Consider the following 26,933-nt stretch of genomic DNA (forward strand, 5'->3'; position numbering starts at 1 on the left):
ACAGGTACATGTAAAAGTATGAAATTAGAACACTCCCTGACACCATACACAAAAATAAACTCAAAATGGATTAAAGACCTAAGTGTAAGGCCAGACACCATCAAACTCTTAGAGGAAAACATAGGCAGAACACTCTATGACATAAATCACAGCAAGATCCTTTTTGACCCAGCTCCTAGAGAAATGGAAATAAAAACAAATAAACAAATGGGACCTAATGAAACTTAAAAGCTTTTGCACAGCAAAGGAAACCATAAACAAGACCAAAAGACAACCCTCAGAATGGGAGAAAATATTTGCAAATGAAGCAACTGACAAAGGATTAATCTCCAAGATTTACAAGCAGCTCATGCAGCTCAATAACAAAAAAACAAACAACCCAATCCAAAAATGGGCAGAAGACCTAAATAGACATTTCTCCAAAGAAGATATACAGATTGCCAACAGACACATGAAAGAATGCTCAACATCATTAATCATTAGAGGAATGAAAATCAAAACTACAATGAGATATCATCTCACACCAGTCAGAATTGCCATCATCAAAAAATCTAGAAACAATAAATGCTGGAGAGGGTGTGGAGAAAAGGGAACCCTCTTGCACTGTTGGTGGGAATGTAAATTGATACAGCCACTATGGAGAACAGTATGGAGGTTCCTTAAAAAACTAAAAATAGAACTACCATATGACCCAGCAATCCCACTACTGGGCATATACCCTGAGAAAACCATAATTCAGAAAGAGTCATGTACCAAAATATTCATTGCAGCTCTGTTTACAATAGCCAGGACATGGAAGCAACCTAGGTGTCCATCATCGGATGAATGGATAAAGAAGATGTGGCACATATATACAATGGAATATTACTCAGCCATAAAAAGAAATGAAATGGAGGTGTTTGTAATGAGGTGGATGGAGTTAGAGTCTGTCATACAGAGTGAAGTAAGTCAGAAAGAGAAAAACAAATACAGTATGCTAACACACATATATGGAATCTAAGGGAAAAAAGAAAAGGTCATGAAGAACCTAGTGGCAAGACGGGATTAAAGACACAGACCTACTAGAGAATGGACTTGAGGATATGGGGAGGGGGAGAGGTGAGATGTGACAGGGTGAGAGAGTGGCATGGACATATATACACTACCAAATGTAAAATAGATAGCTAGGGGGAAGCAGCCGCATAGCACAGGGAGATCAGCTCAGTGCTTTGTGACCACCTAGAGGGGTGGGATAGGGAGGGTGGGGGGGAGGGAGATGCAAGAGGGAAGAGATATGGGAACATATGTATATGTATAACTGATTCACTTTGTTATAAAGCAGAAACTAACACACCATTGTAAAGCAATTATACTTCAATAAAGATGTTTAAAAAAAAAAGCATTTGTTAATTTTTAAAATTCAGTCATACTGATCTTTCTTCCAATTAGCATGAATTAGTGAGATTTTATTCTGTTACATTGTGTGTAAGTACTGTTGTCCTTGTTTGAATAATTTGCTTTTACCTCAGTGCCGTCTGTTTTGGTTGATGCATTTGCTTGCGTCTATTATTTGGGATAGCATTTAGAAAGCTGCCACTTTTGAGTGAGGTGGACTGATCTCTGAAATGAATTTGGATCTTTGGACACTTATGACAGTGGGGTTGGCACTATACGGGTGGTAGACTCTTACAGATTTAAATACAGAGTTTATACTTACAGCCTATTAGTTCTAAAACATTGGTTCTCTGAGATGAGACTTTTCTGGTTGGCAATAAAATACTTCATTTTGCAATTTAAAGTTAAAAGGTGAGATGGGATGGAGCTGGGTCGATGCCCTGTGGTCCTTCTGAATTAGTGATTACTTGGAAATCCCCACCCCGCAAGAGATCCCAGGTTGAACAACCTTTGAGACAGCATTCACTGCACTCAGTTCTTACCCAAGACAAAACCCTTGCGTGACTTAGGACAATGAACAGACATGTTTCAAAATGGTGATGGCACAAGTATTGAAAGGATACTTTGGTATATCTCATTCACTTTCTGTAGGCCTTTTGTTCTGTGATGGTTACTTTATCATGTAAAATTCAGCTGATTTATCTTGTGGTCCTGCAGAAGCCTTTCACTGTGGCCAGAGGACATGCCTGGGAATCTGGGGCCTGGGAATTCCCTCAGAGGATTTTTCTTTCTTCCTTTTGGCCTCACAAAGTAATCTTGAGCTTCGGAAAAAAAATCCTAGGAGAACTGAACAGTCTTCTGCTGACTTCCCCACTCTCTTGGAGCTTAGAAACAGCACAGCTTCTTAATGTGGTACAAGACACCCCCCCCCGCCCCTCCTCCCCCATGAGTGCAGGGTGATTTGGGTACAGAGTAGGGACGGCGCTTGGGGTTATTAGCAAGTCCTCTTCTTCCCACAAGGCCACAAGCTCACAAGATTTGTAGGAGAAATGTTCTGGATTGTGTATTTCTTGACCTTTACATATTTTCATCTTTTAAACTTTGCAAGGCAGAAGCTTTGTCTTAGAAATTGTTGTTCTTTTGTACTGAGATCCTTTGAAGTAACTGATATGACTTGTTTTAAGATTTAAAGTGTAGTTTTTCATAGGCTGCTAATAGTGAGCCTTACCATTTATTAATTACTTACTAATGACCCCAGCACAGTGCTAAAGGCTTTCCATATATTATGTCGTTTAGTCTCGACAACAGGCCTATGACTTACAAGTTATTATTTTTTTCTGATTTGCTGATGAGTAAACTGAGGCTTAAGGAAGTTAAGTAATTTGCTGAAAAATCAGATGACTTCTAAGGAAAGGTGGGATTCTGTCTGACTCCAAAGCTTGAGCAATGTTTCAGCACTGCCTTCTTTAAAAAAATATTCTGTATGTTAACCCTGTGTTTTCCTTATTACTGGGCTACAGAACTCAGATTTCATGAGAATTTGTGGTTCTGATCTCTCGAATTCTTCAGTAGCCTTGATTATTGACCCTTCTCTCTTTCCAGTAGAGAGGAAGAGTTGTTTTAAAATGGGTGTCTGTTTACTTAAGAAAGGCCTTTGGCTATCTCTAAAGTGTGGAAAATCCTTTTTGTCCACCAACATGTGAATACTCTCAAATTGTTAGTTGATTTGTTTGCTGACATATTTTAGTCCCCCTCTCTTTATGCAGAGAACATAAAGGACTGGCTATAGTAGATTCCATTTTCGACACTAGCACACATGCCCCTCACCGTGCAACTAGGGGAATAACAAGAACATGATTGGAAAGGAGGTTCATGGTTGTAGGGCTGGACACCCAGTGGGCATATAATGAATCTTTGATTATTGTGCCCTCTCCTTGGCTTTTGGCCCATGTAGATTTTCTCTGGGCTGTAGCTGAGAGCTGACACCTGCAGATTTGTTTGTTTTACATATGTAGCTAATAGTCAAAATGCTTTCTCCTCCTCACATGGAGGCAGGGCAAGCATTATGCACAGTCAGAATCGACAGTTGCTAGGAGGTGGGATTTGAGGGACTCCATGGAGTTACCCCAACCAAAAACAAAATAGTCCTTCCAAAGCCTGAAGTATCCCAATTATGGCTTGATTCCATTGGATTGAGCAATGCACCTTTCTTAAAGAAATGCAAATTTTTCTCACATGGAGGGATAACTGTTATGTCCCTAACATAATATTATAATCTTTGATGCCCCCAAAGGGTATTAAATCTAATAAGTAAGATGCATTATGCTTTGTCAAGGAAGGTTAGGGTTGTGTTATTGTTTTTTGTTTGATTTTTTTTGTTTTACAGTTTAGCCTTTGATTGATAGGACACCAGGGATGCCAATATCCCATGCCAAAGGAAAGTCACTGGCAACCTCCTTGCTCTTTCCAGGGAGGCAAGCACCTTTTCTACTTAGACTGGATTGCCTGCGTCTGGGAAGGACTCAGACAAAGACGACCCTACGTGCAGGAGCTGAAGGGAGCCTTTCTTACCTCCAGACCTGCAGGATACAGTTTATTCCCCCACAGGAAGTGAAGCAGGAATGATTCTTGGCAATCGGCCATAGCTTTAGAACTTCCTCAAGGCTGAACCCCTGGGAGGCTGAAGTAGGCTTTGAGACTTCAGATGAGGCATCAAGCGATTGATCTCACTCCATGTGTGCATGAGGCTTGAGGTTACCCGGTGAGGCAGTACAGGGCAGGGGTAAAGAGTGAAGGCTTTTGGGTCAGCGGAACCTGGTTTTGAGCCCTAATGCTGCCTCTTACCAACTGAGCCACCAAAGACAGATTACAAAGCCTCAACCCTCATGTCTGTAGAACAAAGACTGCGAGAGCGCTTGCCCCTCAGAGTTGTGATAGACCAGAGAAGGAGGTGAGCGTGGCGCTCAGCGCATGGCCAGACCTCCAGAACCAGTTGCCGCCATTATTATTAAACAGTGAAAAGCTAAGTATAAGGGAACAAACCACTTGGAGTTACTGCACCTGGGGAACCACTTAGAACCCCGGGAAAAGGAACTTGACCTCCAGAAACACTCAACTTTTCTCAGATTCACTTCCCTTGGTATAGCTTGTTAGATGGGGAATTCTAACCATAGTGTGTAGGTTTCCTTCACTTCTCTAACCAGCGGGGTCACCCTGTCTGCGTAGTTCATGTCATGTTCAGTATGGACAGAGAAATGAAATGCATCTTTGACAGGTCTGCAGAAAACAGTCATCAAGGGCCTTCCTAAAAATGTCCAGAGTTAAACAGGTGTATCATTATTTTTCCCCTTCAAAATCAATGTCAAAACTTAAGAAAAGAATTCTCTTTTGTCTGTAGACACGTATGTTTGTTTACAATTCAATCACAAAATACTGAGAATGCTCTGATCTCTCTGTGGATGGATGAATATATTCATCTCCCCAAATGTGTTTTAAGTCAGTGTCAGATAAAAGTTATCCATGTATTTAAGATGAGATGGGAAAGGGATGCTGTTTTCCAGGCAGGAGTGCTACAAAGAGTGTGTTTGTGGGGACTTCGGAGGGCCTTGAAGGGTAGGTCTGAGGCTGTTGCCAGGTGGTGGGCTCACCTGTGTTACTGAGACAAGGGGCTTCTCTTTCACAGAGCACCTGGACCACTTGTAATGCTTGTCAGGGCTCGAGGAGAGTGGAGAGACATTCTATATATCACCAGCTATTGCATGCCATCGCTTCTTCTTTTCTGGTCCTCTTTATTTTCCCTCACCAGCATGGTTCTCAGATTTATTAACAGCCTTTTCAATGATTTCTGCAGCCATCAGGAAGAGAAATAAAGAGGCCTGGGAGAATCTAATCTTCTTGTGCTTGTCCCTCTTTACTGTCTTGGTTTTTCTTTTGCTTCCCCTCCTGTTTTTTTCTTTTCTTTTTAAGAAAATTCTATGTTGCTCCTCTGCATTAAGCTAGAGTTTCTTTTCCCCTCCTTCCTCCTCTTTTACTGCTTTTAATTGTTTTGGTGCTTTTGTTTTTCCCTGGACCTGAGAACGAGGGGCAAGGTCAGCTGTCAGAAGTGGGGCTGTACACCGTTGATAAGGCTTTCAGGAGATTGCATTGGAGTCATTAAGCAGCATTCCCTCCCTGAAGTCCTAGAGTCTCCACTGCTGCAGGGGGAAGAGAAAAGGAAGCTGAGAGAGTAGAAGAGGTAACCCACATCGAGGGCGTGGCTTAGCCATGAGAGCTCTGAGCAGCACCCTGCTTACCCAGAGCCCTTCTCCAGGGATAGGCATTGCCCAGTGCCAGCTCTTGTGACTCTGGGACATTGATGTAAATGTGCATCTGGATGAGACACACATGCAGGGGGCCTTGGAGAAAGGACTCAAGTGAGAATTAGGCATCCACCATCCTGGAGGTCAAACTTCTAGAGTTGTCCCTTCTGTTAGCGGGTTCATGTGTCCACCCCATAGTTATTTCGCAACTAACTCACTTATATAAAAATCAGAAAGCCTGGGTTTTGCTCTTGCCTCTACTGATAATTCCTTTGGACAAACACTGAACTGTGCTAGGCTTGTAAAAAGAAGTAGAAAAATGTGATTTCAAAGTACCTTCCATCACTAATGGCTAGATTTCACCTTACAAATTCTACCTGCAAAGTAGCAGTGAGAAGCATATCCTTCCTCAGACACGGATGTGAAAACCAGTTAATTCCTTTTTCCCTCAGTGCCTTGAGGTAAACCCAAAGTCAGGGTTCTATATAGCCTGTCTGTCAGGAAATTCATGGTGTAATACTACAGAGCATTTAAAGAAATGGTGGACATCTTCTGGAATGGGAAAAAAAGAGAATAAATTATATGAATAATAATACCATCAGGTTGCATAATTCTCTGTGTGTTTTCAAAGCCTGTTCATACTTCAGAATGACCTGGTTTAAGGATACTCTCTATCTTAGCCTACCCTAGAAATGTGACATGCTAAAATTTGAAAGAACTCTTCTGTTTTCACTCTCAACCTACCACATTACTAGTGCTCTCAAAATGTGGTATCCAAATGGATGGTTAAATGATCAAGTGAGTGGGTGACTTAAAGGCTTCAGGTAACACATAGTCAGTCAACTCTGTTCATTTGACTCTCAGTAATGATTGGATACAATGAGGAGTTTGGGTAGATAATGCCGGACATGAAGGGTATGTAATCAGGTTATATTGGTAGGTCTGCTGTCTTGCTATAGAAACCAAAAGGAAAATGACTAGAGCATAGCCAGCTTGAGAGAGTCATCAAAGAGGGTCACTGTCTAGACTGGCAACCACAGAGACACTAAAGATCACACAGTGGGTCGCTTCACTCCTGATCTCAGGAGAGTGGCTTTTATACAAAGCCTGACTTTTTTTAATTGAAGTATAGTCGATGTATAATATTACATAAGTTATGGGTGTACAATATAGTGATTCACAATTTTTTTTATTTTTTTATTTTTTTATTTTTTTAATTTATTATTATTTTTTTAATGAATTAATTTATTTTTGCTGTGTTGGGTCTTCGTTTCTGTGCGAAGGCTTTCTCTAGTTGCGGCAAGCGGGGGCCACTCTTCATCGCGGTGCGCGGGCCTCTCACTGTCGCGGCCTCTCTTGTTGCGGAGCACAGGCTCCAGACGCGCAGGCTCAGTAGCTGTGGCTCACGGGCCCAGTTGCTCTGCGGCATATGGGATCCTCCCAGACCAGGGCTCGAACCTGTGTCCCCTGCATTGGCAGGCAGATTCTCAACCACTGCGCCACCAGGGAAGCCCTGATTCACAATTTTTAAAGGTTATACCCCATTTATAGTTATTATAAAATATTGACTATATTCCCTGTGCTGTACAATATATCCTTGTAGCTTATTTTATTTATTTATTTTATTTTTGGCTGCGTTGGGTCTTAGTTGTGGCATGCGGGATCTTCGTTGAGGCATGTGGGATCTTTCTTTGCAGTGCGTGGGCTTCTCTCTAGTTGCGACGTGCGGGTTTTCTCTTCTCTAGTTGTGGTGTGCAGACTCCAAAGCACGTGGGCTCTGTAGTTTGCGGCACATGGGCTCTCTCATTGAGGCCCGCGAGCTCAGTAGTTGTGGCGCACGGGCTTAGTTGCCCCACGGCATGTGGGATCTTAGTTCCCTGACCAGGGATTGAACCCGCATCCCCTATATTGTAAGGTGGATTCTCTACCACTGGACCACCAGGGAGGTCCCTCTCCTTGTAGCTTATTTTATATATAGTAGTTTGTACCTCTTAGTCCCCTACCATTATATTGCCCCTCTCCAGTTCCCTCTCCCCACTGGTAACCACTAGTTTGTTCTCTATATCTGTGAGTCTGTTTCTGTTTTGCTGTATTCACTAGTTTGTTGTATTTTTTAGATTCTACGTATAAGTGATGTCAATACAGTATTTGTCTTTCTCTGTTTGACTTATTTTACTTAGCATAATGCCCTCCAAGTCCATCCATGTTGTTGCAGATGGCAAAATTTCATTCTTTTTTTATGGCTGAGCAGTTCTTATATGTATATATAACATCTTTATCCATTCATCTGTTGGTGGATACTTAGGTTGCTTCCATATCTTGGCAATTGTAAACGATGCTGCTTTGAACATTGTGGTGCATTTATCTTTTTGAATTAGTGTTTTTGGTTTTTTTGGATATATACCCAGGAGTGGAATTGCTGGGTCATATGGTAGTCCTATTTTTAGTTTTTTGAGAAACCTCCATACTGTACAAAACCTAACTCTTGTTGCAATAGAGGGAACAATGAGATTGAAGTTAGACCCAAGTCTAGCCTCATTCTAAATTCCTTCCTTGACAATTATTGTTATTCTAATTGGATAGCCTTGAGCCTATGAATCTCAGCTCCCCCCTTTGAAAACTGCAGATAATAATACCTGAATAGATTATGGTGAAGATTATATTAAATGTCATCTGCATAATAGTAAGCCAGAGCTAAAGCCCCTGACACACAGTAAGCTTCAAATATGGTAGTTGGCATCATCACTGTCACCCGCATCTCAGGGACTGTGGACATTTTCTGGTATGTAAAACAGTGATAATGCCTACTCTTCTAAGGTCATCATAGGATTGAAAAAACAATATTTGCAAAGTGACTCTCACTGTGCTAGGCACATAGTAGAGGAATAGTAAGTACTAGCTTCTTTCCTTCTCCTTTCTTTGATGATGTCTTCTTACTTTTCTATTTCATTTGAGGGCAGCAGGGCACTATTGCTCCTTTGTAAAGTGGCCCAGTGTCATTGAGGGGTGTTCCAGAGGCCCCAGAAGGTGACTGGTCTTTGCTGGTTGAGGTGTGGGTAGTGGGGTAGCTGGGAGGGGAAGGACGAATGAGCAGCACTCGGGCAAACCTGAGGGCACCAGAGGCTGGGATTCTGAAGCTTTTGTAAAGTTCTGCCTGTTCCTGAAATTATCCTGGTATCCCCAAGGGAATGCTACTGTTTGCATAAATCATTCCATACAACCTTATTAGTTACTTATAATACAGAAGACACTAATGATCCCTAATTCAAACAGTAGGAGGTTAAAGCTGTTTATTTGTGGTGGTGTACAATGATAATCAATGAGGAGTTAGATGGCTCTGAGGTCCATGAAATCTCAAAGAGCATTTTGAACCCTCAAAGGAAGTCCAGGTTATTCTTAGGATGACTTTAGTTTAAAGTTCTAGAATATAATATACCACAGCAATGAATACATTACTTGTAGTGTTAATGTGATCATTTGTTCTTCAAAAACCGGAATGTCAAGTTTGAAATGGCTAGGCAGTCATCGCTAACAAAAGCATCCAACTAATTCAAGCCTCTTTTTTCCTTGAGTTCTAGGTAATTGAGAGTTTTTATTTGATCTGCTTTATTTTTTTACTTCCTGACATGTGACCCATGTAGAGTTAACAACCATCCTGGTTTCCCAGGGATTGTTTCCCTTTTAGTACTGAAAGTCCCATGTCCTGGGACTCTTTCAGTCCCAGGCAAATTGGGATGGTTGGGTACCCTATCTGAAACACCTGGTAAACCCTTTTCAGGAGAATGCCACATTTTGGTCAACATCTGACTGACAGCACACCTAGAAAAGATTCTTTGCTTCAGTGGTTCTTCAAACTTTTGAATTTTTTTGACAAGTAACATCTTTACAGAAAAGGGAAGGAGCAAAATAGGATTGACTACTTTTTATTTTGCCAATTGATGACATTACCAAATTTCATCTGTCATCATCATTACTTTATAAAAGACAGGAAATTCCAAGATGAGAAAGGAATAGAATGAAAGTGCTATCTTCCCAGTGCCTACCACAGTGTTGTATAGAGTAGGTCCTACACAGATGTGTGTTGCATGAGTGGGTACTGCATACGTTTAGCTTTTATTAAAGAATGTACAACATTGTTCTCATTTTCCTGATTGTACTATGGATTGGTACAAACTTTAACTGAGACCATTGTTTGGGAACCAATGGTTAATTCCAAATCTGTGGACTATAGGATTTTTTGATGGTAATTTTTCATTGTAAATCATGATAATGACATTCTGCTGTCTACCTCAGTCACATGTTGATTTTAGTTGCTGTAGTCAATCTCTCATTATAGGATCACTCCTGGAGAGAGATAAAACCACATTTCTGGGCCTTTAAATCAGACAGTGAGATTCAGTCAACTTCCTCTCAGACTTCAGCTGCCACCGTATCCAGATGCATCTTTGCTGATATCTGTTTGGGGATGCCACCATAACTGGCAGGAATGAGCCAGCGGTTCTGCTTATTTTCTTAAGTCTTGGATGGTGTTTTTCTATGTCCTAAGTCTCCATGCTTTTCTTTGTTCTGATTCATTCACCTACAAAGTGTGGTCAGAAACTTTGACCACCTGGTGATCATGTGAAAATATCATAACCTCTCTAAGTCTGGGATCGCCTATGCAACATCTTCATATCATAGCTGGATATCCAAATCATTCCTTATTTTATCTTAACCCACGGATAAAAATATCATTGAGAAATCTTACCTGCTACCTAATTTCTGGAGAGGGTTAGGATTTTAGTTTTATCGACATCATAGGAACTGTAAATATTCATCGTAAATGGCTACCCAAGAAAGCTAAACCAATTTGAATAACTATTTCAGAGAGTCTTATATCTCAGTTTTGTGTGCTCTTTCTAATAATAAGTCAAATAATTTTTCCCCCTCTGCAAGCCTTGAGCATACTTCTGACTGTACCCATTGGTGTTATAACTCAGGGTCCAGCTGTATGGCTCTGGAGCTTCAGTGAGCTTGCTGGGGTGATGGTTTGTGAATCATCTGACTTAGAAGGTGGGTTGCCATTTTAGATTCAGTGCATCAGAAGGGGATTTCCTTTTTATGCTCTCATAATTAAGGATTTTTTTTTAGCAGTTATATATTTGCAGTGTTGCAAATGTAGAGAATTCTTACAATTTTCTCCATCGTTCTAATGGTCTATATTCATATCCAGTGTATGTGGTTAATATATCTAAACGTTTGCTGAAAATCTACCCTTGTTGAGCAGATAGAGGTTCCTATAAAAGCTGCAGGAGGATGCTTTACAAAATTAGATAATGTATGTGAAAGCAGTTTGGAAAATATGGCAAGTGTATGTGTGTGCACGCGCGCACGCGTGCGTGTGCATGTGTGTGTTTAAATTAATAGTTCACCTCCCACAGGAATACTGTTGACAGAGGTCTTTGCAAAAGATACCCAACCCTCAGTAGGAGGCAGCATGTTCTAATGGAAAGCATACAGTGCTTAGAGGTTGACCTTGGTGTGTATTTTGAATCTGCTTCTTACTAGCCGTGGTGTTGTACATGTATTTCACCCCTTGTGAATGTCAGTTTTATCATCTGTGAAATGGGTCTAGTAAAACTTTATTTCACAGGGCTTTTGTGAGAGTTAAATAAGAAACATACCAAGTATCCTAATAAAAAAGCTCTCCTTTCAGATAAAATATGAACACATGTATGTTATTTCTATTAATAATACATTGGTTCTGGTGGTTAGTATTTTGAATTCTTGTAGCTCAAATCACCAAGACAAGTCTTGGTTAATTCTTGTCAAATACTACGTGTATAGTGTTTGTTTATTCAGACCCTCTCTAGATTAAAGCCCAGAGTATAATACACGTTCAATAAACGTTAATTTCCTGTCCTTTTTATACTATGGCACAAAAAATCTTCTGTTGAAAAACTCTGCTAATAGTCTGAGGTGAAGAAATGATGAAAATGAAATAAACACTTTATTCTAGTTCTATTTAGTTCTATAATTGAATTTGCAGTCACTGAAGATTTTCTCCTTTATTTAAGGCTTCTTAAATTAAGTCACTGATTTGTAAGTCTGCTTCCGTTTTAGAGAACTTTCCCTCTCTACCCCCTTCTAGCATACCCCATCCTCATCCACCCCCAGGTTCAGACCCCTTTGTTTAATTACATTGGACCGTGGGCACCATCAGTCCCTTCTTGAGAGCCCTGGAATGGGGCGGTTTTAATTTTTGTCAGAATCAGCCCCATCTCACTGGCATGCTTATTTCTGTGGGAGGTAAAGGAAATGCATACCTCACCATAAAAGAAGACGCAGCCCACGTCTCTAGGATTTGTACCTCTGCATTGGCCAAGTTCCCCAGTTGTGTCTCTGAACAGGGTTTTAATCACCATGGCTTGAGTGCTCAGCACTGAAAGCTTTAAGGGTACTGCAGAAATGGTAGATTAGCCGCATTTAACAAAATGGAAAGTTTTCATTGTGTCATAAAAAGCCTTATTGATCTTGTCCAGGCATTGACTCCAGGGCCTTTTAACCAGCCACTCTGTCTAGACTTGCAGGCTAGAGCCCTCAGTGCTAACAAAGGAGGGCTGGGCTGCCTGCTGCCAGGGAAGGCCAGAGGGATGGGCACAGATTCAGGTTTCCCAGTGGGGATTTTCTTAAAGAACTGGGATGATTTTATTCCGCTATTGGGAGGCTTGTGCAGAAGCTTGTCACACCCCCCCAGACCCCAGCCAGCCTTCTCCCGCTCTCAGCATTTGCTGTGGAGCTTTCACACGGCAGCAAACGCAGGTGTCTTCTCTTCCCTCACTTCCATCAGCATTTCTCCTCTTTCCCCCCATGAAGCCAGGCTGAACTCTGGGATGCTGAGGTACTGAGCAGTGGGTCTCCAGAAAGAGTGGGGAAGGCAGGAGGAGAACTGGTTACTTTAGCATCACTGCGATCAATTCAACTTCATTTCAATTCAATTTGGTCTTTATTTAACACATTTTGGGGTACATGGGAGATTTTGAAAAGGTATGAAAAATTGCTGCTTACAAGATATGGTAAAGGAGTTGACATCTACGTGTAAAATAACTAGAGAATTGTTCAAGATTTATTTGGTGATTAGGTATTTTATCAGAATCATCTGCAGGGATTTAACTTTTTAAGAATGAATGCTAAATTTCAAACATAAAAGAGTATAAACCTGTAGTAGAGGATATATAAACATTGGCTTAGTTATTGCCTATATTGAACAAATCTCAATGTTTTGCCATTTTTGCCTTATATCCTTTTATAAAGACTTAGTCTTGTTTGAGTATCTCCCTGGTTCCATTTCTTCTCTCCCTCCCCAGAAGTAAACACTACCTGAAATTGATGGGTAGATTTTTTTCCATTCTTGTTACATATGAATAGCACTATAATATATAATGATTAGTGATCATTATGTGTGTGTGTGTGTGTGTGTGTGTGTGTGTGTGTATAAATTAGTGGAGGTAAGGTTTATTAGCTACCCACAGTTTATACTCATTATTCTCTGTATATTCTGTGCTGAATGAAGGAAATATTTGGCAAAAATCGTTAACACCTTATACTTCCCTGTTGATCACCCAAATGAAGCTTGGCAGTCTCTCAATATGCTTTCCTCTTTTTGGACCAGGAACCATTTGAGCTCCAGAAATGTCTGTAGGAAGTTTCACATAACACCAGATTATCTTGTTTTCTTTGGATACTTAAAGGTGGAGAGTTTCACCAGCAAGATGATTTAGATGTAGGTTTTTTGAGGTAAGAGGTATATTAGGTCATCTTCCAAGGTCTCTTCTGATGCTACAGTGATGATTAGTTATGAAGGAGTTTTTACTTGTTTTCATCTCAGATGAAAAGAGAAATTTTACAGAAATAAATATTTTAAAAGTCTATATGCGTTTAAAAATCTATGTATTGCTTCTAAATATCTTAATATCTGTTCGAGTTTTACCAAATTCTGTGAACCTTTTATGACATTTATATTCCTTTCTGAACAGTATGTGTGAATACAGTGAGTATTTAATTTAGGTAGCAATTAGGGTCAGTGTATGTGCCACTGTAAAAAAAAAAATCATTTCAGATGATCTACTTCCTGCTCCAGGATCACTGTAGATATTTTTCATTATTATTAATTTTGTTTTTATCAAAATCGCAGTCTTCTCCTCTCTTCTCCTGGTCTGTGTTCCTAGTGAATTTTTTTGTCCTCATCCACTCTGTAGAATATAGTCTCACAATGAGCCATTAGGTACTCCAGTACAATTGCCTTAGTTGTTTTGTAACTTTGATAAAAGATGCTGGTTGAAGAAGAACATGCAGGTTATTCTTTTTGGACTGGGCCACAGGTGAAAGGTTATATAGGTTTGCGGATGTGTGTATTTTCTATAATTTTTTATTCAAAAACATCAAAACTCAATCTAAAACTTATCTTCAGGAAGGCGACCCTGGTTAAATTTTCACCATTCTAGTCATCCATATCCTTGGTGTAACTTCAAGAAATGTGTTTTAGTAACACTGTGGCGCAAAGCTGGCTTTAAAATTATTGATATAATTGATATATTTACTTATAATTGACCTCATGTAGTTTCAGATACGTCTGTTATCGTCCCAATCAGAGTGAAAGCAGTCCAAGGACTGGTTGTCTGAGGTGACAACTGACAACCATATGTTCTGAATTAATTGAGGAACAGACACAAGACTCAAACTGGCAGTCAGATTAAGGATCCAGATATCAGTTCTGTTGCTGGTGGAGCTGCGTTAGAGAATGTGGCTTTGATCTGCAGTCCTACTGGGCTTCCTGGTAATTTTCCCCTGAATTAAACTCAGCCACACAGCCATAGGCAGAAGAGCTAGAAAACCAAAGGCCTTCTTATGTAGGGGCAGAGGCTACTCTGATAGGTTTCACTGCATGGGGGAGCCTATAGGAGAACTCACAATCCTTACAGGAAGGGCAGAGCTGAAGGGAAGAGAAAGGCAAGTCATATGGAAACAGTGATTACCTGTTAAGAAATGTGGACCTGATAAGAAATGTGGACCTCTGCGTGTCAGACCCTTATTATATCGCCAAGGAGGTGAATTACTTCTTTCATTGGAGCGGGTGAATGAGTAAATGAGAGAAGGTCAAAGTGTTACTCCAAATGACCCCCTTCTGGAGGGTGGGGAGGAAATGCTTTCCTGAAGTCGCGGGTACAGGGAAATGGAATTCCCTCTACAGGATAAGAGTGCAGCAATTGTGTTTAACGATTGTCTGATTGACTGACCCACAATTAAAATGAGAAGCCGATAGTAAAAGAAGCATAATTACAGTTTGACTCATATAGATTTGGTGGTTATGGGAAATAAAATGTACAACATATTGCATAAATTATTATAAGTGGGCAGGCAGGCAGATGTAGCACGGTTGCCTCAGGCCAGGGTTTCTTAGCAATCTCCATTCCACCTTGGAGATGTCTCCTGGATTCCTCTTTACCTCTCTAGCCATTAGTCCACCCACTGGACCCCTGATACAATACAAGTATAATTGTGCCACTCACAGGCCGAAGTTCTCCTATGCTGGTTCTCCATCCCCAGAGCCCCAAGAATATGACACAGAAGACCCCAACCTGCATCTTGAGCTTCACATGCCTGCTACTTTAGCCACATTGAACTTCTCACCATCCCCTGGACACCCCGTGCTTTTCTAATGATCACACCAGTGAATAAATTGTTTATTTTAACTAGAACTTCATCCCTCCTTTTGTATGGTGAACTCTTACTCGTACTTCAAGACCCAGATTAAGTTTGACCTCCTGGATAGAGCCTTCCCTAACACCCAGGGTCAGTTATTCCTTCTTCTGTGTGCCCGTATCACCTATGAAACATTTACTACACTTGTAATCACTTGTTTATATGTGCATTCTCAACAACAACAGCAACAGCTAACATGTCTGTGGCTGGGAACTGGGCCAGGAACTTTATCTGATTCAGGTCTCACAGTGACTCTATGAAATATGTACTATGGTGATGCTCATTCTATAGATTAGGAAACTAGCTATTAGAGAAGTTAAGTAATAAGCTAAGGTTCCATAGAGTTAGGTAAGTTCCAGAGCCGGATATCAAACCTAGGTCTGTCCAATTCAAAGCCTTATTATTAAATTCCATGTAATCAAGTCCACATTTCCACTACACTCTGAGCTACAGGAGGATGCCCTGTTTAATGTGAGTCCATGTGAGGATTTGGCACTTAGTAAGCATTCGAGTTTTTTTGGATTTATAATTTATCTTCTTCAGTAAAATGTCGGCTAATTATTCCTACTCACCATGTTCCTGGGTGGTTCAAGTGCATTCAACACTGGACCCATCACCTGGTGCATAGTAGGCACCTGGAAATACTTATTCCTTAAATGAATGAACAGAAAATTTAACTTTTATTGTAATACAATTGAGAACAACGCAGTCTTTAGGATACCATTAGCTTTCTAGTGATTTCAGTGAAGCATGATTTTCCAGGCCATTCTTTTGTGGACTCGAGGCAGCTTCCCTCGCCAGGATGCTGGCTGTTTTTTTTCCAAGTGCCAACTTGATTTACTATTTTCTTTCTCATCACTTTCAAGAAGCATCTGCTGGCTAGTGAGTGACCAAGGCAGCGTGGAAAAGTCCATTTATTTCTCTGCTGCATCTTTCCTACAGGGTCTGAGGATAAGGGTTGGAAATGGCCTTAGGAGGTCAGATTTCCTGTGTGTTTTCTTCTGTAGTGCAGGATTGCTAGTAATGACACAATTTGCTGTCTGCTGGTACACTCTGCTTTTAAAATACCTGTATGATGGGGTGTGGCATGGAAAGGTTCATTGTTTCTCCTTGGGGAATGGCTCTGCAGTTTGATCTATTCAAATGCTTTGTTTGGCCCTAAAATACATTGTAAGGGAAATGGGACAGGAAGAAGCAAGAGGGTAGTCACTTGTGCAGTCTTTTTCCTTTTTTACTCAGTGTGTTCCTTCCCTAATTCTAGCCGGAAATGTCCTTAGGTGACGTATAATAGAATTCCCTGTAGTAAAAAGATTTCTGTTTTTCCCTCATTTTTGCAAATACGATAAATCTCACAGCTCAACAGCTAACTTGGGTGTCTTGTCTACCCATAGCTTGTTAAGAAGCCTTTAGAGGTGGAAATTGTTGTTCTGGATGTTGCATTCTTAGCAGGTTGCATGGAAAGAAAACAGAATTGTGCAAGAACAAACTCACATTTGCCTTAACTTGTTCCTTTGCCAGCAAACAACCCAAATTGGTGTTGTAGCTCAAGGCGACTTTCAGAATTGAGTGGATATGTGGCCTCTGTAGGAATGAGTAGAACAACTGTGGAACTGTGGCCTTCTCAAAAAGTTTATTTTTGCTTTGTGTACCCCTTGCCTTGGGCTTGCGCTTCTTCCATCATCATCATGGCTTCTTTGCCTGCGTAGAATTGGGTGATATGTTAGTTTACAACTTAAGAACCTGAAACCTCACATTGCAGCTGCACCAACAGAGGAGGGACAATGCTGTCCCTGCTGAATTTGTGGATCAGAGGAAGGGAGTCAGCGGGCCAGCCCCAGGACCGTAGGACATCCCTTTGTCTGGCAGGGAGGGCAGCAGTAGCTCGTGTTTTTGTGCCTCATTAGTTCCAGGGTGGGCCGGCCAGGATGGCCAGCCAGGGTTATCTTTGCATTGGTGCAGACTAAAGTACCATGCTGCTGCGGAGGCCAGTTGAAGGACAAAGGATTCAAAGATGAGAACAGTTTTGCCTCTGTCTCTGGGGCGCATCCTCAGAAGCTGGCTCCCCCTCCCTTTCTAGAGAACCGCAGGTGTTCTGCTCAGGACCAGTGCGTACAGCCACTCCAGAGGGGTTGGCATTTTAATAGGCTCTGCTAAGGGGTACCTAAAAATTCCATTTCTCGGGCTCTCTCTCTGATGACGGTGAAGAGTGTGGTCTCAGTTTGACTTTTTCCAACCTGCTACTAGGGAATTTTGGAATAGAGCCAGCCCCACTCCCTGATCCCCCTGCGTGGGCTCCTGTTGCCTGAGTGGGCTCTTACCTGTCATTGTCAGTGGTTTCTCCTTTTGACACGTGGAACTTCATGCAGTTGCAGGATGTCAGATACAGGGTCCTAGGTACCTATTCCCTGAGAATTTGAGTTCCTGGCGAGGTGGTGTGATGTGGTGGCAAAAGCAATGGACTGAGAATCAGTGGGCTAAGGTTTTGGAACTGGCCTAAATGCTTCCAAGCTCCTTGGATGCCCTATGTAAACTGTGTACCTCCTCTTCCTTACATTAATATAATCATAGCAAAGTGACCTCACAGAGTGTTGAGGGAATACAAACAACAATTAAGAAAGCATTTGAGCATTTGGAAATATATGATATTTTAAAAACTGTGAATAGAATCCTTCTTTACCCATTCCTGACCTGTTCTCACCTGAGCCCTTTCATGCCTAGTGCTGTGTCCTTGTCCTCAATTTTTACCTCTGGCCCTTGGTTTTCCTTGGCTGCATTTGGATATTAAGTATCCTATGGTCTCTGGTTTTCCAGAATGTCTGCCTCTCAGTTCCTTAGATTTTCTCTTCTAGGAACTTTTGCTTCCATTCTTGCCCAATGAAATGCAAATCTCACTGGGTTATATCAACATTCAGGTTGAACCAGTTTCAGGCACCCCCTGGAAAAGTGGTTCATATGTGTTCTCTTCTTTTAACTGGGCTCTCTGCCTTCAGCTCTCATTTCTTTCCAGTTCACTCTCAACCCAGCAGAAGTTGGGCTGCATAATCTTGTATTTTAAAAATACAAATCTGACCCTCCATCCTCTCAGTAAAATTATGCAGTCGTTCCTCAGAACCTTCAGAGTAAGGTCCAAATTTCTTGATCTCACAGCCTAAGACACCAAGCTATCAGGAACCACAGGCCCAATTCAACAGTGATATGCATTTCTTCATACTTCTTAGGTTATATAGTAATAAAAAAATGACACAGAATATTTTAATCTGTTTTGGAATTTCTCAGAGAAATAGAATTATTACATAAATCAGTAGTTGGATGTTTTTTGGGAGAGAGTGGAAAATAGGACTGAGTAAATGCTTGTTAATGCGATGTATATATCAGTACTTGGATTAACAAGCCATTTGAAAGATCAGTGCTTTATATGTCTTATACAAACTGATTCAAAACCTTGAGTTATACTTATCTCGATTGCATCTAGTGTTTAATCAATTGGACACTTACAAATAATGGGTAAACGGTTTGTTGTCATACAGGGTTGAGCTCTGCTTTTCGTGCAGTGAGAGTAACATTTTTATTTTAACACTTACGCAATTGATTGTAAACTTTGGGGTGATATAATCTAAACGAATCTAAACAGTCCATTAGCCATGTCAGTGCCTACCCTCTTGCCAAGCTGTAGCTTTATGCTAAGCTGTTGTGTACTGTGTTACATAATCCCCTACATTCATTTTCTCTACCTATTTAGCCTGAATACATACAAGGTGACTGAATTGTCTCTTCAACCTCCTTCTCAGTGTAAACACTCAGTATAGAAAAGAGATTTGGGGCAGTCTTACATTTTTCTAACGGAGAGTTTGGAGAATTGAATGGGCTTAGAAATGTGTTTGTCACTATTTGGTTTTGCACCTTTTAGTTATGTTCACTATCAACTTGGTATGGTTTTCAAGGTGATAAGAAAATGCTTGAGCTTTAGCCACTGGAAGGAAATTAAGACAGATTGGGATCTTAGGAGAAAAATGTCAGTTGTGAGAGTATACAAAGGAGGAATTTCTTCAAGGTCCTCTCTCTTTCTTCTTGCAAGCCCCTTATTTGCTCTTTTTTTATTTTTTTAATTTATTTTTGGCTGTGTTGGGTCTTCGTTTCTGTGCGAGGGCTTTCTCTAGTTGTGGCAAGTGGGGACCACTCTTCATCGCGGTGCGCGGGCCTCTCACTGTCGCGGCCTCTCTTGTTGCGGAGCACAGGCTCCAGACGCGCAGGCTAAGTAGTTGTGGCGCACGGGCCTAGCTGCTCCGTGGCATGTGGGATCTTCCCAGACCAGGGCTCGAACTCGTGTCCCCTGCATTGGCAGGCAGATTCTCAACCACTGCGCCACCAGGGAAGCCCCCCTTATTTGCTCTTTTAAAGACTGGGTCATGCACTGCCAATGCCTCTCCTTCCTGTAACAATCAGGAGGAAAGTATCCCATGAATTAAAAATGATATGATTTTGCTTATCTAGAATACGATTCAGAGAGTAGCTTTCGGTGGTCTATTGTTTGTTGACATGTGAAGGAGACAGCCAGCATCTGGGGTGATGCTGCTCTGGTGTTTTTCTCCAGCCCAGGGAAAGGGTAAACTGGGAAAATTCATCATTGAATGAAGAGATTGGGAAGGTTGTGAACTTTTGCAGCAGTTTTCATTAGATACTTGCAAAGGAATGTACTCTCAAGGCTACATAAAATCTTCATTGATGAATTTGCATGGATATTAGCATAGGTATGCATGTGATTTACATAGACTTTTTCCCTCACATTGGTTTTATTTCTTATTTATTTACTGTGATAGCCTCTTCTCTTAATGATGTCATTTTTCTTCTATGGCCTTCCACATAAAACAAGTTCTTTTATTTTAAACACACTGATTCCGGGGGGTGGGGATGCAGGGAAGGGAAACATTTCTTTTGGTGAGTAAGTGTGATTTACATGGGGCAGGAAGAATAGGTCTCTGGCTCAGTTTATTCAAGGTTTGTGATGGTTTGTAAGTCAATACATGGTTCAGTGGAATCATCCATGCCCTTTGAGAAGCAGAGTAGGAGCATGTGCTATATCCAGAATGATGGGCAAAAGGAAAGGTAACTGATATTTAGAGAAAAGTCCAGAGGCAGTAGAAGTCCAGAGTAGAACTAACTACTAATAAGTGAGTGGGCAACTCACTTATTCCTAGTCATCAGTTTCTTCCTTAATAAAATAAGGGTGTTAAATCAGGCAATCTCTAAAATCCTTTATAGCTCTAAAATTATTATTTTGATAGACTCCTTAGTCTAATTATATAAAAAATATTAAGCACCGCATAGCACATTAAATACTATCCTGGTGCCTTGCTTTTCTGTGTCAGGCCCTTCCCCCTTTGAAGGGTACTCGATGATTAATTGAGGCTTCTCTTTAGAGGCACTCCTTTCCTTGCTCATTTATCTCAGTTCACTGGGCACACAAGGTATAACATAAATGTTTATAGAAGACTCCCACTAATATACCATGTGGGGTGCCAAGGACAGGCGTAGTAGTTGGCTGTGTGTACATTTGCATTGTTAGGAAAAGAGCTTAGTGGTGATAACTGAATTTGATTTGCTATCTTCTGCTCTAAATCAGGGTTACGTCCAGTCTACTGAACAAGAACTTGTCCAGTTGAATTTTAACAAAACTTTCTTCAGAAATGAGAGATCATGAAAGTAGGGCAGTAGGGGATTGCATGGATGGACCCATTTCAAACATACAGATAGTGCCAAATTTCTGCTCTGTGATTTTGGGGGAACTAATTTTGGTAAAATGCATCTGGCATGGGTTATGTGCTGAGTAGTACTTGCTACTTATATGTGTAAACAACACTGGTCCCCTAGAGGTGGACAAGTCCCTTTTGCTTATACCAGTGTGTGTGCAAATAGAAATGTGTAGGTGTACACACATCCTTGAGGCCCTCTGGAAGATATAGAACACACTTAATCTCTTCTAACTCTCTGGAGTGTGAAGTTAAGGCTCATGTTTTAATGATGTGATGCTGCTACAATGAATTCAACAGTATATATTGGGTGGTCATCTTTTCACATTGTAAGAGTGACTCCTTTACCTCATGATGAGAAAATACTTATTTGATTTTACTTAGGGAACTTACCAAGGGCTATGATGGTCGATAAGGATATGAATTAATGTGGACTAGCTTTGGTGACTAAGGCGGAAGTGTAGGTCTAGAAGGGAAAATAGAGTCCCCTCAATCTTACTTTGTAGACCCTGCCACTCCTCTTTAAAGGGAAGCTGCATATCTAAACTTGTATTGTCGCCCATTTCTTTTCATTGAGGAGGTGCTTTTGACCAACGCTGATATGAAGTAGGCCACTCTGTAAATGAGGCTGCCTGACAAGAGGACAGATGGAGGTGTACATGCTGAGTGTCTACGTTATAAATCAAATCAACAAATAATTAAATAAAATACATTCTGTCCTCTTAACCTTGAAAAATAGACCTTTGACACTACCTGGTTAAGTCAGGTTCACATTTAGAGTTTTTGGATTCCTAGGAGTTCTGCAATGGGAAATACCAACACAGGGAGAGCCAGCCCCTCTGGTCCTCAGCCTGTGGCCTTTCCCCTTCCTCTGCCCACATTCGGCTCCATCCTGTATCACAGAGGTCTGGTATAAATGCACGTGGATGCCTCGACCCACATGGCAAAGCTCTGTCCAAACCTGTGCAAACAGTCCCCCAGGGCTAGCCCTCAGACCTTGAGGTATGCACACTGATAGCATGATTTGCCTTCAGAAAATGGATCCAGGGAGGAGGACTGCACAACCCCTGGAAACAGACTTGGGGCTCTTTGGGTAGGGAATTACAGGACCCCAGGGTCTCGAATATGGTCTTGAAAGAGAGTATGAGTCCCAGTGGAATGCCATGTTGGCTCTGTGGACTCCTGGTCCTATGGAGAGAGATGTTCCATAGGATGGTCAGACCAGGCCATCTCAAACAGGAGACCTCCAGGACAGAGGTCCCTTTGACTCTAAGGGAAGTATTGCTGTCTTATCAAAACATATTACCAAATTCCATTCTGTTCCCTTTTCCTCATCTGCTCAATCATTACCTCAGGTCCAACCTCCTATTTAAAAACCCAGTCACGTTCCACTGGGCACAGGACTCTACCATGGAAACCAAAGTTAGCTGTTATTGATGGATGGAAATTAGAGCCAAATCTTTCAGGCTAATTGATTTTTAGTTATTGTTCAATAAAAGGTACCTAGAGCTAAAGAACCCTTCGTCAGAACAGTTAATTATCCACTCTAAACCAGCTCTTCTACAAGCATTTAAAAGCCAATATTGATGCAAAAGCAAGTAAACCTCACTTTACCATTTTGCATGAAATTTTCCTTTAGGTTTTTCTCTGAGAAAATTTGAAGGAAAGGTAGCAAGCTTTCCTGCACCATCATGTTAGTCTTCTACCCCTGTGTGGGCATATAACTTCTCTGCAGTTACCTTCTCTGCTAGTTTCCCTGGTACTTAGATACAAGTCTTGTGGAAGAGTTGGAGGGAGTGTTGTGCTGGTATCAGGCCTCTGGCAGAGACACTGCCCTGTGTGCGTGTGTGTGTGTGTGTGTGTGTGTGTGTGTGTGTGTTCTGTTTGGTATTTGCATAGACCTGGCTCATGCCAGTCAAGTGTTGACTGCTTTCCCCTTGTCTTTCTCTGTAGCTCGAGAGGAGAATGTGGCCACTTTCCGAGGCTCAGAGTACCTGTGCTACGACCTGTCTCAGAACCCAATCCAGAGCAGCAGTGATGAAATCACCCTGTCCTTTAAGACCTGGCAACGGAATGGGCTCATCCTGCACACGGGCAAGTCGGCTGACTATGTCAACCTGGCTCTGAAGGATGGCGCAGTCTCCTTGGTTATTAACCTAGGGTCTGGGGCCTTTGAGGCCATTGTGGAGCCAGTGAATGGAAAATTCAATGACAACGCCTGGCATGATGTCAAAGTGACACGCAACCTCCGGCAGGTAATGGCTGAGGGGAGAGAGTGCCCAGAGGCTCCTCTTAGGTGGCTGGGGAGGAAGTTTGTGAAGTAGGTGGTGGGTTAGGTTACATGGAGAGGGGTAGAGATACCCTATGGGTTTGGATTTGTCGAAGTCAAACTTTCTCCCAGCCTTTACAATTTCACAAGGATAATTATTAAAATATGTTTCTTCTCTTACTTCAATTTTCCATTTGTGCTTGTTATTTAAGAAAAAAATTCAGTTGTGTAGATAAAAGTTATACTTTCCTTTTGCTTTGCTTTCCTTTTTATCATTTTCTTGATTACCTTTGAATATTGTATTATTGTTAAATCAATTAGGGAGAGTGTTTTGTTTCTGCAGCTTGGTAGATTTTCCTCATTCTTTGAATATATGTTTTTCTTTTTAATTAAGTTAGCCATTGCCATGATGCCATAATTTTAATTCCTTCCAGAAAAAGTCTTTCTTTTTCTCTTCCTTTTAATTTACCAACGCCTTGTCTACTTTTATTCTTTCTGTTGGGTTGTTGTGTTAACCTCTAGCCTTGGAGTGAATTAGCTGAGATCTTTCTGAATTCCTTTGTTTCTCTGTTCCTTGGTGTTGTGGTATACTTTATTGCCCCTGTCTCTACCTCTGACACTCTTCAGTTGACTAGGAGGCCTGGAAAGTGGAAGGACCCACATAAAAAAGTCTACTTTGGAGCAGCCTTTCCTGGTTCTGTACGTGCTTGAGAACTCCCATCGCTTGCTGATTCTAAGCAGGCAACTCCGTCAGGTGACAACACTCTCAGAAAGCCTTAGCCCAGTGAAGTTGTTTTCCGTTTCATAACTAATAATAGTGATAACAATAACAACAATAATAATACCTCACCAGCCCACATCAGGAAAAAATTAAAAACACTTCCTGTAAAAGTCAAGGTCTGTTCTGAGACTGCCTTTTCCAGGTTCTGTTTTCACTTGGTTTTTCTACTTGTGAATTTGTCATTAAACCCAGTTGGACAGCATTCATCCTTTATTAAATCAGAAAGCATTATGTAAATTTCCAGAAGGTGCTTATCAAATTTGCTTCTGCAGTGTGATTGATTTAATGCCTTCTAATGTAAACATGAAAGCATGAGAACTGACAGGTGTTTGCTTATGTTTTCTGTTTGATAAAAGTGTAACTCCTTAATAACGCTCAGTAAATGGAGAAGGCTCCTCCACATTGGAAACACACAGTATTCGAAATACCCATTTCCACACTTAAGCATGTCAAGGAAGCCCCGTGGCTGGAGATTCTGTTCTATCTGTGATGAAGCTGCCAAATCCTAAGAGTTAGAATCCCCCGTCATCCTCACACACACAGGTCGAACGTTTTTGAATCACCATCCTGTGTTTTTCCTGCAAGACCGAAGAATCCTGTTGCTGACGTTTCCTTTCGTCATTCCCCACCTGTACTTACAGGAGAGCCCCCCCTCAGCTGCCAAGAGAGCCCACATCAAGTTTTCATTTGCTAACGTATAAGGGCTTGAAAGGTTTGAGTAGCAGAGACGAGACCAAAAAGTAGAATATGACCTTTTGTCGGTTTTGACTGGCAGTTGCACAGTCATACCCTTCTGGCATTAGTCAGCTAAGGGGGGATTTTCACGTACTGGGGAGTGGAATCAGGTTGTGGTTCTCACCAGCCAATCTGTTTCTCTCTCTCTCTCTCCCACCCCGCGTGCTTCTTTGCCATTCTAGAATGATTCCAATTAGCCGGAAATGGCTCACTTTCATTTCCACTAAAAACACTTCTCTAAAATAGAGTTGGGCCCTAATTCAGTCCTTTACACTGAAATGGGGATGAACCAAACTGTAATTCAAATATTGGTTGTGCTGAGTTAGTCTGAACAAGCAGAGGTAAGGCAACACTATAGGGTTTCTCTTCCAAGTTCTAAGACCCGACTCCTCTCTGTGCCCTTGGACAAAGCATTTAACCTTTCCACACCACAGTTTCCATTTGTGAGATGGTGATTACAATCCTCCATGTGTGGTGGCTAAATATGCAAAGCACCTTATGTTCCAGAAGGATTATGAGCTCATCCATGGTCTGTCTGGGTGCTAGACTCGCTGGGACATGCACATGATTTACATGCTGAGTATTCTTTCAAAGGTGACTGCCTCTGTCTGTCCCCATGGATGCAGCTAAGTAGAGCTCTCAAGACAAGGCTGCTGAGGCCCTAGGGTGTTGGGGGCATTTCTTGGCAGAAGGAGTATGAATCTTGTAGAGAAAGCGCACCTAAAATTGGACCTCATCGGAATCTGGACTGAATTCTGCATCCAAATGCAATTTGTTGAAAGAGGAAAAAATCTCAGAAAAGCAGAGTTGATTTTGCAAATACAATCCTTTCAACCCTGAGTCAGCTAAGATTATTATTTTTCCCATTAAAAGTACATTTATAACATCTTTTTGAGTTCCCTAGGATACATTTGAAGGGGTGGGAAGCCCCTGTCTATTTCAGTTAAACTGTAAATCACTTCATAAATATTTAACAATAAGCTGATGGCAGTCTCGCCTACTCTTTTGGTAAGGTTAAATGGCTTCTGTGGTAAAGATTCATCTGAGGAAAGCTTACTTGGGGTTTCCTTACCAAATGGAGCAGAACTTTCCCCCTTTATTCCTTTTTGGTCATCTGCTACGGTTCTGCTTTTGGGCCAAGTCAGGCCAAGGTCAGGTACTTTATTGGGGGTTCTGATTAATGGCGGGAACGTGGATTATCTGTTCTAAATTATAACCAGGGCCTGAGTCCAAGGTCATGGCCATCACAGGAAGTGCTTTACCTTTATATGCCACTTTAGTCAAACCGCAAACACAAAACTGGGGTTACCCATCTTCTAGCCTTCCAGCCTCCCAGCTCAGGGTGTGTTGGCAATTTAACGTTTGAAAACAGCGAAGAAAAGACTAATTGTGGGGCTTCTCTAATCACGTGTAACCTGCCAGTCCTCTCTGCTATCCATGCAAGAAATTGCTTACAAGCTTGAAAAGCATTCTTAAAGAGGAATGAGGGGAGAGTGATTCTAACAGGAGACATTCTGGCAAAGTAAACAAAGTAACAGTATTGGCTAGTGAAGGAGACTCCAACTATTTTGAGGCATTCTAACGACACAGTTATTTTAACCTGAGAGAACAGGAAAGAGGAGAAAGTTGCCCTCCTGCTGCACAAATCCACACAAAATCAAGGGGGTTGTGGATCTTTAAATTACCTATGGCAACCCAGAGTAAACTACGTATGTAACCTTCCTATGCTAGATGTGACCTGTAAATGTTTTAAGATCTTTTTGTCCTAGGAGAAAATCATGATTGTCCATGCATGTAATCAGAGTCAGATGTGAAAAAAACAATCCCCTAAGTATTGGTATTTCAGCTCTCTCTGTTTATCTACGTGTGGAACGATAAACCTTGGGGGTCTTTTCTTTCAGGACAGGTGGATTGTGTTTGTGCTAGAGGGTGGGAAGGGAGCGGGGCGGTGTTCTTTCAGAACAGCTCTTGGAAAGTAAGTATGATGC

General features: G+C 41.4%; 1 protein-coding gene across 4 annotated transcripts in view; it reads left to right on the forward strand.

The window, feature by feature from the left end:
• NRXN3 (neurexin 3) overlaps positions 1–26,933 on the forward strand; it is a 1,616,108-nt gene that overhangs the window by 389,453 nt on the left and 1,199,722 nt on the right. For all 4 annotated transcript variants that reach the window (XM_061182764.1, XM_061182765.1, XM_061182762.1 and 1 more), the window contains one exon: positions 23,114–23,415. In XM_061182764.1, coding sequence (XP_061038747.1) covers positions 23,114–23,415 — 302 coding nt within the window. The remainder of the gene's footprint in view (positions 1–23,113; positions 23,416–26,933) is intronic.

Source organism: Eubalaena glacialis, chromosome 2 (assembly GCF_028564815.1).
Source record: "Eubalaena glacialis isolate mEubGla1 chromosome 2, mEubGla1.1.hap2.+ XY, whole genome shotgun sequence".
In the NCBI taxonomy this organism is placed as follows: domain Eukaryota; kingdom Metazoa; phylum Chordata; class Mammalia; order Artiodactyla; family Balaenidae; genus Eubalaena; species Eubalaena glacialis.